Here is a 21,420-nt window from a genome sequence, read left to right on the forward strand (position 1 = left end):
GTTTCCTCCTCACTACTGAAACCAACCATATTATTACACACTAATATAGTACATTTAAATCTCTTTCAGCACACTCTTTAAAGAAGCTGTGGTAGTGCCTCAAGTTTCTATGCTATGATTTAGGGAGTTTCCTGGTGTAAAATCAGGTGGTCTCTGAGCCACTTGGTTTCACTTTTGCCTTGTGATGTGCTCCATGATGAACAGATCATCACCAAACTATCCTGAATCAGTGGAAGACGATGAGTCCACAAAGTGATCAACCTGGGGCTTCGATAAGGAGGGAACATAAACCAATCAGGTCAACACTGTAAATACTGACACTCTGTAAACATAAAAGTGGGGTTATTTATAACTAATCATGAAATGATTAAGATTATTTTTCACTACATCATAAAAACATGTTAAAAAAGAGAAGCTGTTTTAGAGGCACAGCATTTTAAAACGACAGCTGTGAACGATTTGGATTTTATAATGTAAATAGTTGTTTAATGTAAAAGATGCATTAAGCTTCTTATGTCCTGCTGAACTGATAGGATTTTCTCTCTTTCTGAATCATGTGGTTCACCATGCTTTGATTTGAAGGACCTTTTTGTTGTTTCTTTGAAAGTCTGTTTTTTTTCCTTTTTAAAAATATTGTTTATAAAAACAAGCAGGAGAAATATGACTGCATAATTGTAGTAGTAGTAGTATTTTTCAGTTTAAAAGCCTCAACACATTTAGAGACTTAAAGTCACACTCAGTCTCCCAGAGAGTGGGAAGGGGTGTAAACAATTAGAGAAACGTTTCTATTCCCCCCTCAACTAAAACTTGTGAGTCGTCACATGGGGCCATTACTACCCTTTGTTGTTCGACTCTGAATAAAGATGCCCTACTTTCCCCATCTCTCGTTTACTCAGTTATTAGGTCACGCACCAGCCGAAGAGTGAAGCCTAAAACACTAGGCGCTGTCTAACAAAAAGCCCTTTCACTGCTCTTAAATGTGCGAAACTGAACATTCAGCATGTTCGCGCCGTTTCCACAAAGACTCCTTCACACGCGTGTGCCCTTGCAGCTTCTTTCAAGTGAAACTCAAGAATAATCACACAGAGCAGAAAACTCACCTTGCCGTTAAGGTTGGGCACAGTGTTGGGCTGAATGAGTCGCCGCCGGCGGCAGCTGATTAGCGGCCGCGTACGTGCAGCCACGCATGTGCTGTCGTAGGCCGACGGCTGCTGATGCTTGGCGTCTGTGCTCTCTGCCATCCTACAACACGGAGAGAAGATTTAGCACCTGTTAAAAGCTGGCGTGCTCGTAGCTGTGAGTGCATCTCATTAGCTTAAAACTCATCAATGTGACTTTAGCTGCCAGATGTGCTACACCTCAGAGATAGCAGACTGTACTAGCAGCTGTACAGTCTGTATGATACAGTGCCCAAAGTATTATAAACTTTGCAAAACAAAAAACTGCAAATATTTAAAAAAAAAAATTTAAAAAATCGAAATCACTGAGCACATCAAGCATCCTAAACTCTGGATTCAGGCTTCAAGATAATAACAAGACATGTGAGCTGACCCTATGTGACAGGATTACAAATAACCATCTGTGAGGACATTTTCACACTCTTTCTTGTGTTTGGAACAATACTTAATCTAATGTATTATAGAGTCTGAATATTTCAGGATGTAACTTCAACAGTTTCCACACACAAACATTGGACACACAATTCAATACATTGTCCTATGACACCTTTTTATTATAATTAATTAAAGTCAACTGGTGCCCCTTCAGAAACCTTAGCATGAACCTACACAATAAAAATTTACCTTGGGATGCGGTTGTAGCACCATACGAGTGGGTTGAAATTTGGTGCATTTTCAGAGCAAATCAATTCTACACCCACTCCAAGTGACTCTAACCCACAGGTTCAGGAGCAAAACTGCACCAATTTTAATGTCTATGATGTAGAGGCACATAAACAAGCGTTCGCTACAGAAAACTTTATCCAAAATACACTTTTCACAGGTCAGTATGTGATAGGAGATTTCTTTTGTGTTAACAGAGCTTAAATGTAATTTTCAGGGCTGACAATTTCTTGTAAATATCACATTTACTTGAAAAAGAGGAAACTCCGATTCACCCATCGACGTTTAAAGAGCCTGTATTTAGCAAATTATTCACAGCATGAAGGTAAAATTCTGTACTGCTTCATTAAAATCCACTGAAGTCATTACTGAAAGTAAAGCCGATTCTGTCAGGTGGCTTCCTATTTGGTTACCGTAATTTTAAAAAGAATGACTTATTCTCATATGGCACTAACAACAGGAGATGGCCTGCTTTAGAAACCTTCATCAGCAATGAGGAAGCTGCCTGAGCACAGCGTGTAGGAGGCTGAGCTCACACGATTATTACTCACTTCATTCTCACAGAGGTCATTACAGTTAATTAAAATGAAACTAAAACCAAAACCAGGTGAAAAACAACCTATGCACACTTACAAAAACAAATGTTATGTAGATTTTTGTACAGAAGTTCACTGACACATATCTACAGGACTGTGTCCACTGACTGCGTGAAATGAAAAAAAATAACTGAAACTAATAATCAAAACAAAACCGAAACGGAGAAAATCATCCTGAAAACTAAACACAACAGAAACAAAAATAAACTAAATAAAAATCCCTGATTCAAACACGGGTGCAGTTCAACAAACTTTGCACTATTGAGCTGGAGGTTAAAGACTGTTTCATGTCTCATCAGGTGGCATCTAGCAGCTACACTTTCACATTTGCTAAGAAAAAAATGAGTTCAGGGAAGCTGATGTTTAGAAGATGTGCCAGTTTTTTTTAAAAAATGCAGTATTAAGACTACAAAAAACAAAAGTCACAGACAAAGCTTTGTCCATAGTGGATATTGTGATTGCGTGAAAAGCACATGAGACAAATATTATAGTTGGGTCCATTTATTACCACAGCAAAACACCACTATGCAAAGATGACTAACGTGGATGTTTTTCCAGCTGAAATGTCTGCTGTGAAAAAGGTTAATTACTTTTCTACTAATCACTCCAGCTAAAATCAGCATCTCTCTAACTGCAAATCCAAACGAAGGACTCCCCTCTCGCGTTTCCTGGAAAGGCAGCGAGCCTTTCCGAGAACTCAAAATGAGGTAATCATTAGCAGCTGTACCTGCTGAGGACGCCGTTGACTGGCTGCCCGTTTTGACCTTTCCAAGGGCCCGGCTCTGTGCTGCTGATATGGGCGGTGCCCGTGTGCTCCAGACGTTCTGAACCGGCGTCCTGCATCGACAGATAAGACCAAAACCAGTTAGACTACACCTCGTGTTAACTGGCAGGCTGACCACGCTGAACACTCAGGCAGCCGGCGGTATTTCAGGAAACTGCATTAGAGACAAACTAAATCATCTTGGTCCTGTGGCCTTGAATTATTCAGTCCAGATTTGGGCTAAGGCCTTCACTCTCCCAAGGCTTAAACCATCAAGATAAAAAACCTGAAGCACTTTTTCCGCAAGCTTTTACACAAGTGAACAGTTTCATGATTCCAGTCAACCTTGTCTCATTTCACAAACATCTGCTCCACATTTCTCTATCATTTCAACTCAATAGCTGAGCGTGTGTTAATTTGTACTTTACGTCTTTGCAACATTTTGATATTTTTATTTTAAACAGTTTTTTAAAAGCTTGTGTTAAATATGTCAAGTATAATGAAACGTGCTACTATAAACAACTGCCATTTATATAGCAGCTTTGCTATCAAATCGGATTACCTTAAAGACAGAAAAACATTTAATTTAATGAGGTTCAACATGCAGTAGAGCAAATGTACACCGCTGCAATGGGAGGCTGCACAGCTGCAGCTGAACAGACATAAACAATTTAAACACCCAGACAGGCCGACTCATCAAGAGAAATTATTTGGATCTGAGGGTTAGGGAGCTTTTTTTCCTTTCTAAACTGCTTTGATTCGGTCAGACCTGAGGAACAGATAAGAACACAATTTCCCGTGAACACTTACCATTTCATTTCCACCTGTGTGAAAACAAACAAGCTCAATATTTCAGTCATTCTCAGGGATAGACTAAAGCAGAGCTGCTTATATTTACCCACTAACACAGCATCCGAAGATCAAAGTGCTGAATAAAGGCTACAACTAATATTCATTCATTAATATTTATTTATCTTTACATTATACACTTGAGCCAAGAATGAATGGGGTTATTTATAAGAATTGATGAAGGCTAAAGATTTTATCTTGCACCATTTTCTATTTGTTGGAAGAACAAGAAGAAAATTTTGTAACCTTACTGCTGTCTAATTTTGTTTTTGTATTCTTCCCTTTGTATTCACAAAAACTGATCTGAGGCTCGCCTCTTACATAAATCTTTAAACTCATCTTCATTCAAAAATAATCCCTTTGTTAAGCTTTCAGTTCATCTCGGTTCATCCTCCGTCTTAAACAGTTTCAACTTATTCTGATTAGTTGTGCATCTCAAAAATAAGGTTTGGACAGTTGGTGGGTGGAGCTTGTGCAACTTGCAGCCAGAGCTGTGTACCTGAGATGATGGGATCAGCCTTGCTAAGTAAGAAAAGGGGGGCTATGAAAACCGTGTCAGCGGTTGTATTTTAATGCAGGCAAAATGTTTTTCTAAATCAAAAGAATATAAAAATAGTAAAAATTGCCATTTTAACTGATAACAGTCTGTCTAATCTATCCAAGATAGTGGCTGGGTTGATTAAAGACAACCTCTGTCTCGAACTGTTTACTGCTTTATGAGACTGACTCACAGGGATTACTCGTGCATACAGTGACCTCATTTTTTTAAATGTTTGTCCTATTTCATGTGACCATGTACAAATGCAATAATACATGTGACAGAAATTATGTAAAAACAATAAAAAGGTCAACAAAAAGAATAAAAACAATGGTTTTAAGCCACTAGCAGCTACTGTTCTATTAAAAAGACAATTTTTAAAGAAACAAATCTGTTTACCTGAGTGTTTACAGGCTCTGCTTTTACTTCTGTCCCACCTGCAAGCACCCCACTTGGCGAAACACCTCCCAGCTCTACTGAGCCCTGAGAAATCGAGAGATGAGAGTTATACTTTCAATTCAAAGATAAAGAAATTAATACAAGTTAAAATGCATCACAGAGCTTCTTCATCCTACAGTGTCAGTGGAAATACACATAAAAGGACTCTTTTCTGATTTTATTACACTTGATGGAAGATTTTTCTGCACATCAGAGAAAAAAAAACTAAAATGCACAGACGTGTCTAATAAATGGAAGGACCGACCTTGCTGGCGCGGATCTGTCTGTAAATGTCCGTCTGCTGCCGGATGCGGTACTCCAAGTCCGAGATGTGGGCCTGGAGCCAGTTCCAGTGGCTGATGATGGCAGCTCTCTCCACGGTGTAGCGGCTCTCTGCTCGCTTCCATCTGCAGGGGGGGATGACACGAGTGTTTAAGTTATGGTCAACAGAAGATACTCTGGGTGATAGTGATTTATGTCACGTGTGTCCAGATCAAATCTACTCTTCACTACTTTAGGTTCTATTTATTTGAGCCAAACCAGCTGTAGCAATGGTTTGAATTCCACAGACACATTGAACTAGACAGACAGGCACACCTAAAAAAAAAAAGCCAACGGGCTAATACAGAATACAACAAAAAGGAAGGTTTATGCTGCAGGCAGACAATCTGAACTGAGGCATCAGGACCTCTGATGGATTTCGATCCACCAGTCTGAGGAGATGAGCCAGGCAAAAAAAAACCCAGTGAAATCTAAAACCACGTTCTTATAAGCTTCCTTTTATGTGATGCTGTATCTCTCACCATTTTTTCATCTCCCTTTTAGGACTCTATCATATAAATAAAGTTCTTATTTACTACTACATCTTTACTGCGAGTAAATGCCCTGTGTTAGCCATGTGTCTTAAATGTGCTGTTATTTTGGTGTTTAAATTCACACATATGCACAAAGATAAGGAACAACCAATAGCAAGGAAGAGTCTCGAAGCTGATGCACTGAAAAGAGTCAAATCAAAGTACGGAGGAGCTGAAGGGGGTTTCAAAAGGCTGCAATGTACAAGTAGTTTTTTTTTGTTTTTTTTAAGTACTTTGTTTTTAATGAAACTTTCTACACACCTTGTTAAGCCTTACAAACATATGTGCAAGATCAAAGTTAAAGATTAATCATTGTGCTTTGATTGCAAGGTCTAATTCAGGCTTGTGAAACAAGCGAGTTGCTTTCATGGTCTTATCTTGTTCAATTGTCCTTAGGTTGGACTGGGGTGGGGGACAAAAACAAACTAATTTCTTTTCACAAAGGTCAAATTAAATAGAAACACCAATGAAAAACAACTTTATATCCAAGGCTGTAATTTTAAATAAAAAGGACTAAACAGCCTATGAAGTGAAACAACATATTTATCTCACTGAGATTAATTACTCATCCTGTCCACTCAACTGAATTGTGGTGAACTTCAAACTCACATAATCTTTATTTATTGAGCTTTCTCATGTAAAAATCCCCCAACCTCACACCAGGAAACAACTTGATAAGCAGCATGTTTTATTATTGCAGTTTGATGTTCATAGGTCACATGTAGGTTTTAACACAGCCAGCTGATGAAGGCTCAAAACATATCAACAGACTATTGTGTGAAAAAGAAAACACACCTAATTTACTGAAACTGTGGGACAGTATTATTTTCTTTTATAAAGGATGTTTCAGTGTACACTCTGCTACTAAAGGAGGTAATAAAGGAAGCACTGAAGCACCCTTCCTTAGCATTTAAGGAATTCAAACAGCTTTTATTGTGTCTGCCACACAGACACCTCCAGGTCATTTCAATCAGCAACCTTCATAAGAAAAAACGACCAGTCGGCATCAGCCCTCATCTCGCTGGGACCCAGTGTGGACTTTAGTGAAGCTCCACTTATTTATGCAACTGGTCTTCAACTACAGTTATTAGTCTGTTCCCAGTTTATATAAGTACTTTCCGGTGTTTTACTGAACTATTATTAAACACTAAAATTGATTATTTGGAGCATTTCCGCTGTCAGACTGCAGAGGTCAGTGAATCAGCGTTATAGCAGAGCTCCCAGCAGTGGCAGCTGCAGGCAGCCTGGAAAAGCATTAGAGTCAAAAAATAACATGATTAGGCATGCATTATAAATATGTGGAGAAATTAAAAATTAAAGAAAAAAAGAACTGAGGGTTTCCACTGCAGGGGTATGCTCTGTGAGAAAGGAACGAGTGCCAGCTGAGAGCAGGGTACTCCATTTTACCAGTATGACACACAGAATGGCCATTTCAAAGGCAGACATGAGAGGAAAATGTCTGCTCCTGCACAGTGCGGAAGCAACCACAGAGGGCGCCATTTCTTCCAAAGACAGGGCCGCAGAGGCTGTGGATGAACAATGAAGGTAATGACTCAGATAGCAGACAAAGATAGACCTTGCACTCCCTCTTTTTCCTCTCTTCCCCACACACCCTAACCTGTTTTCAATTTCCAGAGCCTCCACCAGGGCAGAGGTAGATGGGAGAGAAAGACAAGGGAGATGGGAAGGGTCGCTCTGGCAGTCTGGAGAGGAACAGACAGGCCTTAAAAGCAAATCTACAGGGCACAGGGTGCAGGAGGGGGGTGGGGCTGGGTGCAGACGCTGGAATAACCAATAATCCAACCAAGAATCCCGCCTTACTGAGGTGCTGAGCAGAAACAGAGCTCCTCTGGCAGATGACGTCCATCACGGAGCCGATCAGTGCAATCAGAGACATTCCGATTTCTTCCTTGACACATCTGCTAGTCTTATGTCCCCGTTCACTACGACATAGTATGGAGGACAATGCTGTAAATACAGCTGCAGTGTTTCCTGCTGGCACTACTTCCTGTTGCTGTTCCACACACACACACACACACACACACACACACACACACACACACACACACACACACACACTAGATCAGTTCCATTTAGTCCCTTTGAATTAGAAGTATCAAACATGAGACCCAGGACCTAAAGCCAGCTCACCAAAGGGTCCAAATTCAGCCTACTTGATGTCCAACTGCAGTAAAGGTACTGACTGACATTCTGGAGAGTCTTGCACGCAAGTACAATTGGTCCTCTTATAATCATTAAAATAATTTGTCTGTCTTGCTTTACTTAGCACAAGCATCAAGTTATATGCACTTAAGGTAAAGAGGGGTGTGTCAAACTGCCACGTCATTTCTGAGCCACGTGAAAGTTCAGCAACTATTACACAACATAAAAATCTGTTAGAAACTGCAACCAAATAAATTTTAAACATTCTCCAACTGTGACAATCTAAAGTCAAAATCTTGTTTTTAAGCTCTGAGCAAAGGACATCACAGCTAGTAGATGAGCCTGATATGTAATGTATGTAAAAGAGAGGCCCCTCACATACAGTTTTTAAACAGCCCTAATAAAAGAACATTTCCTCCAGATATTTTCTGTACTCAAGAATTCAAGAGGGCACACAAGCGCTGTTAAATATAATAATAATAATAATAATAATAATAATAATAATGATGGGTGACTTATCCAACCCTTTATTCTTCTAGTGTCTGTAACTTTGAAAATATTGATAGCATGAAAGTAAAATTTGGTATGTGTTCATTAAATATGGTTATTATACAAAGATCAGCAGTCACATAAAGACAGCCAAACCACCAAGGCGAGTGAGGATACATCAGCTCCTTAAAAGCAGAAGCAAAACATCACAGACATGATAAGGAAAGGCTAAACGGGAATGAAGAGCTTCAGTCCTTAGGACACATCATCAGCACTGACAGACAATATCCCAGGTAAGTTAAAATAATCCACTCTGAAAGTGCAGAACAACCTAAAATCAGATAACAGAAGAGAAGCAGCAAGAGCTTTAGCTGCAGTTTACAAAAGCACAAACAGAGCGATCATTACAAGTCCAATGACCTCAATCACCAGGGTGACTGAGGAGGTTGAGAAAGAGGAGGGGTCAGTTAGAAAGAACCCACTACTATCACCCATTCTTTCTCCCAACGAGGAGCTCCTCCCCTCCTCTCTAATCAGGACAAATTTTCCTCCCCCCTCAACTCCCACATACACACACAAAGTGCCAGCAGCAGCCAGTTCGGTGGCCGTTTTCTGGCTGTCAGCAGATTCTCCATTGTGGTGCTTCTCTGGATGCAGCACATATGTCGTCTATAACATAGTGACCCCTTCAAAAACCACCATAATCGCTCAGTAACGCTGCCTCTCAGTAAAGCTCTCTCTCAAAAACCAGCAGGTCCTGATATCCCATCCGCTGGACACATGACGCTGCCTCATGTGAAAACAACCAGTTTTCCTATGGATGTTAATCAGGGGTGCAACAACCCGACATGTGGACCAGACAATGGTCCAATCTTTACTCAAAAAGGCTAGACCTGATATTCAGATTTGGTGTGCAGTAGTTTGGTAACAAAACGATGAGCAGTGCATAGGGATTTCTCACCTGCTAGTAAGGATGAACCAACCTGATATCTTAATCAGATGTTAGTATCCTGATCAGATATTGGTGAACTCAACATACTGACCTAATGGCTGATCTGTTTAATTCCTTTCCACAATGCACTTTTATCTCATCATGAGGTAAGAGCAGCTAGCACAAGCGTTGCATAGAGGATGCCAACAAATGGGAGAGGAAAAAAATGCTTATCATACATGATGTGGTATAAATTGCTTAAGTCACCAATTTATTTCTTGACTATATTGCATTATGCTTAACTGCTCTGTGTGTGTGTGTGTGTGTGTGTGTGTGTGTGTGTGTGTGTGTGTGTGTGTGTGTGTGTAGGGCTGTTCGATATAACGATATATATCGAATAACGATATAAAAACGTCTATCGTTTCATTTTACGCTATCGTTTGTTTCGTGGTGTCGCAAAATAAACTATTTACAGCAATATTTTTTCATCGTTTTGATGGTCACTGTAGTGGCTATATTAATTTCTTAAAGTTCTCCCTTTCTCTTATATTTAATATAACCACACTACAGACAGGCAAGCGCTTGTTTTTATGCGTTGTTGTTAGCAACAACGACGGTTAAACCACAACGTTTCCGCTAGTTTATTTTCCACATAAACCTTTCACAATAAAGCTCAAGATCCTGTTGAGACTTTTCAAAATAAACTGAATCACGTGAAAGATGCAGAGTATTTACGGATAAGAAGCAAAAAAGAGCCGCCAGGTGCTAAAAAAAATAAACCTTAGACTCAAACGTTAGAACAGGCTTTTCCCCTAGGGAACTAGGGCTGCTCAATTAATCGAATTTTAATCACGATTACGATCTGGGCTTTCAACGATCATTAAAAATGACTGAGCCGATTATTAGCCCCTCCCTAATTTATCCGCGACACCTTAAAGGCCGTTCCGTGAAAATATTGTCGGGCATAAACCGTCCGTGGCGCAAAAAAGGTTGGAGACCGCTGATTAAGAGGACCCGAGGGAAGCTCGGAAAGCTAAGCAGAAGTTATTTGGAGAGTGACTGCCGTTGGTTGAAAAGAGAGTTTAAAAAAAAACTTCAGTGGTGTTGCACACTATTTTATATTATTTTTTTAAAGTCATTGTTAACCCTTTAAAGCCGGTCAGAGCAGCACGCTCCGTTTTGCGTAACTATTTTTAAATCCCTGTAGAACCTGAACCGTGTAAGCTAGCGCAATAATTTGTTTTGCATATGAAACCGGAGGAGTTGTACTTACATCTGATGCCATCAGCTTGTCCTCGGTCACGGTTGCGTTCCACATATAGCTTTGCAAAAATTGCATAAAAAGCGCTTGCAGGAACAAAATCATAATATTCCAGAAACACGCTTTGCCGTTCCTATCAGCTGTTCGTAACACTTCCCACAGTGAAATGATGCACCTGCTGTTTTCTTTGCAAATTTGCATCATAGGATTGTTTTTTGTTTTTCCTGCAGTATATAAAAATTGTTGTATCTCCAAAATAAAACTATGAAGACACTCAAAATAAATTTCCTGTTGTTGTAAACTATTTTTTGCAACTTTATTGTATTTAAAGTTTTGAGGGATAAGCCTCTTAAATTTCTCCAAGTAGAAATATATGTAAACAAAACAAAAGCGATTTTCAAATTTTTTTGTAGTTTATTGCACTTTTTTGCAATTTATGTAATTACTATGGACTTAATGCATACATATTATTAAAATATGGGCTATAACAGTTGTATTGATGTATAGCAACTTGAAATGCTCCCACAAATGGCACTACAGCATGTAAAAAAAATAATATAAGCTCTGGTGGACTTGGTTCTATAGTAGGTCTTAAAGGGTTAAATAAATATCGTCAAATAATCGTGATCTCAATTTCAGTGAAAATAATCGTGATTATCATTTTTGCCATAATCGAGCAGCCCTAGTGTGTACAGGCATGTCTGCAGTATGAGAGGGGCTTCGACTGTATCACACTGGACTGCTGGGCATTTTTTTTTTAGAAATGAAGCTCACTAATTAATTCTCTTTTTAAACCCACAGGGGGGAAAAAGGTGCCACAAAGGACAGCAAAAATGTGTTTCCACCAACCACAGCCATGAATTCACCTGTGAAGCATAACAGCAAATTAAAAGCAGTATGAGAGGGTACTGAATGAATGTTTTACAAGATTCATCCCAAATAGCCTCATTTTTCCTCAAAAAGGTTGAAAACAGAAAAGCAGTGAAGATGACGCTGCTGTCATTCATGCTGTACTTCGAGAAGCACCTGATCAGGAAATGTAAAAGGTGATGAAAATTGTCCTTTCTTATGCTTCCTTTTATCACCACTATGTTTTAAAAGTTACACAAGCATTTAAAAATAAAAGCTGTCTGTATTTATGCTAAGCTGAAAACTGACAGCAGTCATCCCACCTGAAGCATGCTGAAGGGAACACAAATAGAGAGGTTTCAAAACTAGAAACACATTTACTTCTTTGAAAAGTTAATAGAAAATATGAATTTGTGTTTGTTTTTTGTGGGGATAAGTGAAACTCGACAGTCTTAATACAACTGTAGTACGCATTATTAGGTTTGTTTTTTCACTTTATCACTCTTACACAACAATACTTAAAATTAGTATAGGACAGACATTAACACAGACTAGGGATTTGTGATTACAGCAAGATTAATATGATTACACGCAGGAAAAACAGCAGCTTCAACTTAGAAGAATTAAGTGGATTTCCATGCACTTTAAATATAATTGAATTACATAAAGAAATATGAACTGAAGTAAAACTGCCACAAGCCTGGCTAAGTGTCATTTTGGACTATTAGTAAAGAAAAAAGGCAGATGATTATCTTAATCATCTTGTTTAATATAAAATTTGATTAACTGCACAGCCAAAGCACAGACAGAACTATTGTGCATGTAAATAAAAGTCATGTCCACCCACGTCACCTGTGATCAGCTGCTTTCTGTGGCACTGATGCACAAATACAGTGAGTGCTAGTTTAAAAGTGTAGGTTTTATCTTAACTTTCTCCCTCCTCTTAACCCATATTTATGATCCGGGTCCAAACTGCATATTGCCATATTATTTAACAGCATCAGCGTCACACACACCCTTGACAGAGCGCCTCCCATAATCTGTAACTTTCCGTAAACTTATGATCTGACATGTGCTCCTGGCTCGCAGCCTGATTGGCAAGCTGTGTGTGGAGGTCAGAGAGGAGCTGGGTCATTGTACTTTTCTCTCTCTTTCATGCGAACAGCTAAATGTAGCACTATCAATATCTTCCAGGAGAGAGACAGTTTAAAAATGTGCACCCACACCCATTCCAACTTGCAGTGATGGCTCGTTTTTTACCTCCACCTTCCTCTCAAGCAGTCTTCAGCAAATGCACACATTTGATACTCAACAGATGTGCCACAAATCCAAAGAGCAGTCATTGAATGTTCATATTTTACTCAGGCTGGCAATAAAGAGAGTGGGCAAGTTAGAGCTGAACTGGAAGAAGACTTCTTCCAGTTCAGGTCAGGAGTGTCAAATCTGACCCAGCGGGTCAAAAAATTCATTAAATGTACTGCTGTTATACTTGGATCACTATTATTTAACCTTAACCCAAAAAATACCTCTGCAAATGTTTCTCTATCATTAAATAAGTACATTATGGAGAACATTTACCAGGTCCATAAGACCAACTGAAAGATCTGCCTCAATTCACTTCCTTAAAAAATTAAAATAAAATGTGCCTGGCAACTGAAGGCATGACAGGAAAGTGCAATTTTAAACATTTCTGTCATTCCTTGAGTCTAAAGATCAGGCTGAAAGGTTACAAAAACTTCCCATGTAATTGTTGTTGTAACTAAACAATAATAGTAACTTCTTTATGAGTGAAAGAATCTATGTAGGAGGTACAAATACTTTTAACTTTCCATATACTTCTAAATCCAGTGGAGTAACACTGAAATCCCTAACCTAACCTTATTTTTAAAAATCTAATTATTAACTTCACTTAGAGCTGGGCGATAGAACGATAACGATATGTATCGCGATATAACTTTTACTCGATAGAGAAATTAAGCTATCGCGATAGACCTCGCCGCTCTTGTCCTCTTAAAATAAAAATAAAAAAATAAAAAAAAAGGTCAGCCAATCCAAAATAAGTAGCGCAGAGCCGAACCAATCACAGCCGCAGCGTCACGTCGCGTGACTTGTTACGTACAGCACAAGTGCCAAGCCGCACGTGTGCTTGTTTGGGAAGCAGCCAGCGGGTAATGGAGGAAATGAGTGTGCCGACTAGAAAAATCAACCGAGCGTGACCGAAGAGAAAACAGATGATGGTTCCAATGCCGGAGAGATTGTCGAACGGAAGAGCCATAGAAGTTCCGTAGGGTGAAGGTATTTCGGCTATTTCAAGTCTGACAAAAAACAGAGTAGCATGCACTGTAAATTGTGCCGAAAGCAAGTCTGGAAATACAATAAACTGGTGCATGCGTCACACTGTGCGCCACGTTATTGTTTCGGTGAAATGAATTTCTACAATACTGTTACTGTTAATTCTACTCTCTGCAGTGTTTAAATGCTTACATATACACACAGTTACTGTCCGTCCACACATACGACTCAGTTCTGCTTCTATGCCGCAGCTTTGTTTACTTTTTCCCACCGAGGCTTCTAGACTTCTGATTGGCCAACATTTCTGCACGGTTAGGAATCTAGCGCCACCTGCTGCTTTGGCATGTTCATAGCAGCGTTTTCCTTCATTTCTGCCTTTATGTGTGGACGGGATTATTTTTTAAAACGAAAACGGAAAATCTCCGTTTTCAAAAATACCCGTGTACGTGTGGACGTAGCCTCAGTCTCTGACTGGAAGCGCTAATTCGTCATTCGGCTTTTGTCAGACTAAAGTAACTGTTAAAACTGTTTGAAAAGCTCAGCTATACAACAAGGAGAGATTGAGAATTTCCTTTTAGTTCTCAGTTTATTTGATATTGACAAAAGTTAGTCAGTTTTGTCTGTTCTTCTGTAAAACAAACTAAGATTTATTTTTAGAATTAATATTTTGTTTCTAAGTGGAATTGACAATTTAGTCTGTTTCGTTTGTTCTATTTTGAAACTTAAACGCTTTAGCGGCTGCCTTTTGTGTAGTTTGCAATATTTGCCTTTATTTATCTGAAAAAGTCTCATGTTCCTTAAGTACATCTACCCTGTTGAACTTATTATGGGAAATAAATATTTAAATAAAAACAAGCTGCTGATTATTTCACATTTTACTTGTGAGCAACGGCACATTTAAATCTTACAAATATAGTTATTTGGCTTATATCGTGATAGATATCGTTATCGCCTGAAATGAAAAAAAACATATCGTGATATGAAAAAATCTCATATCGCCCAGCTCTAACTCCACTGCAGTTAAATTGTTTGGCACCACTGATTAAAAACAAGTACTTAATAACTGGAAATGTCAGAGTTTGTTATAATTAAAAAAAGAGAAAAATTTGTTTTTAATTAAGAGGATTATTTTAAACTTTAAATAGAATTCACTGGTTAATTTATGCAAAAGTAAAACACTTACTTCCAAAGTCTAAAATGACAGGAAAATACACAGATTTTTGGATAAGTGAGATTACTTTAACTTTAGTGACCTATGTTCAAGTAGAGCAAGGCTGAGCTTAACACTAAAAACTCTTTAACGTGAGTGTGCTCTAGTGTCTGAAGAAATACATTTTATATATGCAACCCAACTAGCAATGCAGAAGGAAGCTGTGTAGTACAAGTACGAGTTGCACTGTCACAAGAATTTGCATGAATATGTTTTCACGCTGGGACTCATCTGTTGCCAAGTATGTTTTACACTGCAGGAACTGCAGCTGACAGAACAGGGATTATAAAATTGATAAGTATTTAAAACCAAGAGGTTTAAATCAGTCAAATTCATTTCACTTTGATCCATCCACAAATGTAAGTGATTTCCACATCTGTCATTGATCTAAGTGACAGAGTCAGTCCTGAACACAGGAACTATTTAAATGACACAGATTTTCAGGTACATTCACTTTTGTCTATGTGCAACTCCCTCATGTCAGGAGTGGAAATACAGTGTACAGGTCTAGGGCAGTGACCTGGGTGGGAATGAATCGGATTATTTTGCAGGGATTATGTTATCTGGGGAAATATTACTATTATAATACTTATGTTTATATTTCTTTATTTAGCTTTCTTTTCCTTTTATATTTCACAGCCTTAAGTGTACAGGCTAATTACCCCGAATGTACAGATAATCTGTAATCCTTTTCTTCTCTTTTTGTTTATATGTATAAAGGAAAAACTCTTAATAAAAAGACAGTTTAAATGACACATGTTTCAAGTTTCAGAGCTCTAATGTACAAATTACAAATAAACTACATTGCTGAGAGGTAAAATAAATTAATATTTAATTTGTGAAAGCACAAAAATAAATACCTTCCTGCAGAAATACTCCACAATTACATTTCTCTGTTTATATCCTTTCTAGATCATTATCACACATTCCTCTGATAATAACTGATGTAGATGGAAGTCAAATTATTTATTTTGTGCGAAACAGAAGTGAAACAACACATCAAACACACCGTGCACTTACAGCCTGAAGCAGTAACCCCAAGTTAACACTGAAAGCTGCGAACCACCATCGCAATGCCCATGGGGACTGGGGTTTTTAGTTTTGTCAAGACAGGTAACTACTACAAAGAAAGCCAGTACAAAGCTTCATTTGTACTTCAAAAGCTCAGATTTAGGTTGGACCCTCCAAAACATCTCTGCAGGACTATACAAGGTGGTTAAAGCTGCAGTACCAGCCCTGTGTCAAATGCAGTTTAGGTTAGCTATCATCTAAATGTGAACAGACCAGTTCAGGCATCCTACAGCTCAAAGCAGGAAAGATTTAAGACTCTGCTACTCAATCTTTTTAACTCTCTTTGGAATTAAAGGGATGGTGAATTATTATTTTGTTTTAATCATAAAATCCAATTATTCACCGCTTAGCATTTTTAAGACTTGCAGTATTTGTGTAAGTATGCAAACTATGAGGGAAAATGAATCCAACCAACCAAACTACACTACTAAAACTCCCATAACTTCCACTCTCTACCATACTTATATTGATACTTTGAAGTGTGACCTCTGAATCGCTTTTTTCAATTATGCTTCACAACCAGCAAGCCATCATTCATACTATGTAACAAGAACAGAGAAATTAAAGTTAGCAGCTGTCATTTTAGTTCTTTGTCCTCCTGTGCGAAGGGTTTTCAAACACATTAAATAATAAAAAGAGCTGAAAACTATCCTAACATTGACATTATTTTCTTCAGATATAATTGATGTGCCAGGGGTGAGCTAGCAGCTGGTCAGGCTCATCTTTTCATAGGAAGAAAACTGAACAAGGCAGGCCGAGGCAGGGTGTGGGGCAGGAGAAACTAGAGAGGGCAAATTCAACCAGAGAGCTGCAGCAGCAGCAGCAGCAGCAAGTCATTACATAAAAGAGGAGGGTTATGTAACGACTGTGGGTTCGTGTTCAGGAACTCAGCTCGAGCTAAACGCATCCAGATGTGTCAGAGCAGGACAGGAACGTACACAGGGGCTCGCATACATCCGTAAATACACAGACATGGAGGAATGAGTATGGGGACAAGGTAGCTGAGCAGCTGAGACTGCAGAGTAATGCTGAGCCATAAGCATGAAGGGCACGCTGTGGTCCCGGCCAAACTAGTCACCCTGATTCACAAGCAGAAGCAAGGTGGGCAGACAGTCATTTAACTGTCCCGATGCATTAGTATCATATGAGCAACATGTACTCCATCACTGAAGCACAGTTTGATCAACTAAAACATGCAAAGCCCCCAAACCTGAGTGCAAATACGCAGACGTTTTCATTGTTCTGTCTACGAGGCATTATGTAACATCTGAGATTTCCTGATGAGCGTTTATTGTTGCCTCAGAAACTAAAAGAAAAAAAAAAGTACCCACTCATTTCTCAATGCAGTGTAACAGGCCTAATCTAATGCATCCAAGTGATTCTGCAAATAGTTTATAAAGGAAAGCGGCATGGACAGACGTCACATTGACAGCCTGCACCAGATGCTGGCCAGTTGGCTGGCCCCCCAATCCTCTGAGATACGAGAAACCACGTCTACAGTAAAGACAGCGATGATGGGATTAGCTGTAAGTAATGCAACGCATCCAAATAGGTTATTTTACACAACGCTGTCAACTCGGCTGACATTAAATAATTGAGGTGCTGCTGGCCTGAAGAAGACAACATTACATTGTGAGTGTAGTGTTGAGTGGTACCAAGCTGTAAGCCAGTAATTGGTAACTGAGACAAAGTGCCAGTTGTGAAAATGTGGCTTCATGGTTATATGTACATAAACACACACACCTTATTTCCAGGAAGACAAACATGTTCACAAAGGGAGCTAAGGTTTCAGAGCCGCAGGGCTGGGAGCTAAGAAACCAGTTTTTTGGGGTTTTTTATTTTTTAAATATACTGAATGAACAGCTACACAATGTCCGTGTTCTTCCTTGATTACAGAAGAGGTTTTGGCCTTCTATCCCAAGGAAAATCACCAGGCATGTTATATATATATATATATATATATATATTTTTTTTTTTTTTAAAAAGAAGTTTGACTTTATGTGGTTTTATTTTACTCACAATCAATGTGACAAAAAAACAAAACAAAACAAAAAACAGGAAAATGCACAGATGACTTAGGAAAACACCGACTTACTGCAAACCAATTACATTGCATACACCTGTAGTCGCCCTCCAGAGGCCAATTTTGAGCCAGATAAATTAAAAGTTTTATATTGCATTTTTTCTTAGCAGGTATCACCATGAACAAAAAAATACAGAATTTTCCTCTGCTTTGAAAATGAAAAACTTGTCATGTGTAATGTCTTCAAATTACCAGCTGTATATTTTAGGGGCTTTTCCAAGATCAAAATTTGTCTTTGGCCGGTGAGCATAAGCATGTTTAGAGTCCACACTAGGCCTAACGATTGCTCCAGCTAAGTGATATCAGTCTACTCTCACATTTTACACCAAACTAGTGCAGACCCACACTACTTCGTGGGGGTGTAATTCCTCTTACTTCGGTTGTTTGCCTGTCTGGCTAATGGTGGGTGGCTGCATAGCACCTTAGAGCCAGCAGCTAACTGGTGTTGGACATTAATAAAACACTAATATTCAGTGTAAACCCACTATTATGTGCATTGCTGACTACAAATATATAACAGTATTTAAACACCTGTTTACTGTGAAGTTACAGCCACTCATCTGCATTCAAGAGAGGCACTTCTGTCTGTCAGGGAAGAAGCTAACTACTATCAATTAAAACAAATAGTTTAACCAACTAGCATTTTGAATAGTGAGAGCAGCAACCCTTAGTCATGTAGTCCACTGGTTTGTGCACGCACAAATGGCAAAACCAAAACTTCAAGGCACACCTGTACTCTTATCTGCTGTTCATTCTTTTTTGATATTGTAATGCGGCTTCTGACAGCCCAACCTGTACCTCAACTCCATCCCTGCTTCTGATACTTTAACCCAACCCAACTGTCTTGTGCCTTCTGGTTCAAATTCAACACTCTTTAACTGGCAGATATTTCGTTTCCAAATGCCTCGTCAGCTAGCTTGACATCATGGTGGCATTAACCAACACCTCACTACAGATGCCACACGTCAGTTGAGCCCTGTTGATATCCCCTCTCACTAAAGTCGCAAGACAGGTAGCTTTCATGTACTGATGCAACAAATGAATTAATACTTAATTGTTGTATATCACAGCAACATATGGTTGTCACAAATCCTGTAGCACACTCATACTTACCTAGAGCACACTACTTGGGAACCACAGGTGTTAACGTTTCTTGAGTTCAATTAATCTATTTATATTTCCACAATCTGTTAAATAATCATGATTTATCTAAAAGAACTGAAATTTGAATGTTTATCTATAATCAATCCAAGGTGAAACCAATTCTTTGTTAAGTTGAAACTTGATAAAATTTCAAGTAATTCAGGCTAAGAGCACTCTGCTGCCCTCAAACACAAAGCTTAACTAGTTGCTCTCAGGTTAAGGTCACATACATGAGTGGAAAAACGACACTTGTTTGCTTAACACATCTCCTGACCTGTAGGCCCTAAGCTTGCTTCAGTAGGGTTAACATTGTTAGCCAATGATTGATTAGTGATCTTCTCTGAGCAAAACAACATTTAGAAACGGTCATACACTCACAAGTTCTGATGCGTCATTTACCATACAGGTTAAAATCCAGCGTTTCACAGAGTGGAGGGAAAAAAACCCTGTAAATACGTGTACAGTTTTCCACAGAGACGTGCTTGAATTCACTGAAGAGTTAGTGCTTGTTAAGAGTGACTAAGGCTCCAAGAAGCCGTTGCTGCTTCACAATAAAAGCCTTGTGATGGCTGGTGGCTGGAAAGCTTTCATGGTAAAGCAGCAACAAGACATATCATGTTGGCTATAACAGAAGATTAACTGAAGCAGATGAAGAAAAGATGAAGCCACTGTTGGGAATTTCAGCTGATTATTACATGATGATTGGTCCCCTTTAGAGAAAGAAATCACTGAATGTAATGAGCTCAGTATGAGTCATTTACATCATGTCTAAAGAGCTAACTGAGCCCAACATGTAAACTCAAATAATACCTCGAAGTACTTCAGGTGCTTGGTGAAAAGTGCTTTTGATCATCATTACTTGGGGAAATTCAAGAGATGCCTACATTATAATGGGCTGAGTTAGAGCTAAAAGAAAGGGTTAAGTTGATCCACCAATTTGCCTTGACGGCCTCTAATTAAACCAACCTTTCCATACCGTTTCCTCTGCCTGGCATTTTCACTGACAAGATGCAACTCTCAGCTATGAGTTCACAAATAATACAGCCATCTAAAATGTCACAACTTCCCATTTCTATCACCATGACCCTGATGACCTCCTGGCAAACCGTATCCACTACTGAAAACAAAGGAGACTGAATTAAAAAACAACAACAAAAAAACAAAACCCTGTCGTAGTATTTTTAAGAACATAACTTTGGGAACCCCCTGCAGACATGACAGCTTTCACTTTCATTACAAACATGCAACTCTGAACTGCCATATTCACCCTTATTACCTAAATGACTACTACTAGTACTACTACTGTATACAGGCATTTTAAAAGGCATTAGAGAACTTCTTATCCTGGGTTTTAACATATCTTATTTAATTTTCAATTTTGCTTAATGTTACTTTCCCCAATTTTCTACCTTATTTTTTTAACACTTTTATTTGTCTTGTTTTATTTTCTCTGGCATTCTATTTTATTTGATCTACATTTTTAGTTATTCTCTCTATAGTTGAATCAATTATTTTATTTACATTTATTTTCCCCTTTAATTTTTTAACTTATGTTTTATTTATCTTGCGTATCATATTTATTTAGTTTTCTTAATTGGTTTGCTTCTTTTCGTGTTTGAACAAGACAGAAATTGTATAAAGTATAACTTAATCAACATATTATCGCCCCCATTGAGCTCCACAGAAAACATTCAAAAACCATTTGCTCCAAAACTGAACCCCTCAGTCATGTATGCTAAGGACAAGTTTCTTGTTACGTTATGGAGTTATTTAGGTCAAAGGTCTAAAGTCAACACTGGAAAGGATAATAAAAATCAGTGATCTTAACTGCTTTGTTAATAATCTACCCAATCTTCAACAGGCCAGTAACTCCATTAATGCTGCTAACACCACCTGCTCTACCCCCCCCCCCCACACACACACTTTCCCCAAATCTAATGACACAGAAACACGTTCTCTGATGTGAACTTCCCATGAAGTACATGCACAGGCCACCCTCCTGGCTGAGGGAAACCTGACGTCACAACAGGCAGCATGTTAAAATATAAA

General features: G+C 38.8%; 1 protein-coding gene across 4 annotated transcripts in view; it reads right to left on the reverse strand.

Moving 5' to 3' along the window:
* Positions 1 to 21,420, reverse strand: part of LOC101467146 (KAT8 regulatory NSL complex subunit 1) — a 45,383-nt gene that overhangs the window by 8,034 nt on the left and 15,929 nt on the right. For all 4 annotated transcript variants that reach the window (XM_076887720.1, XM_076887722.1, XM_076887723.1 and 1 more), the window contains 4 exons: positions 5,291 to 5,432; positions 4,987 to 5,070; positions 3,165 to 3,274; positions 1,101 to 1,242 (listed from right to left, as the gene is read on the reverse strand). In XM_076887720.1, the coding sequence (XP_076743835.1) occupies positions 1,101 to 1,242; positions 3,165 to 3,274; positions 4,987 to 5,070; positions 5,291 to 5,432 (478 nt within the window). The remainder of the gene's footprint in view (positions 1 to 1,100; positions 1,243 to 3,164; positions 3,275 to 4,986; positions 5,071 to 5,290; positions 5,433 to 21,420) is intronic.

The sequence above is a fragment of the Maylandia zebra genome, linkage group LG8 (genome assembly GCF_041146795.1).
Source record: "Maylandia zebra isolate NMK-2024a linkage group LG8, Mzebra_GT3a, whole genome shotgun sequence".
In the NCBI taxonomy this organism is placed as follows: Eukaryota; Metazoa; Chordata; class Actinopteri; order Cichliformes; family Cichlidae; genus Maylandia; species Maylandia zebra.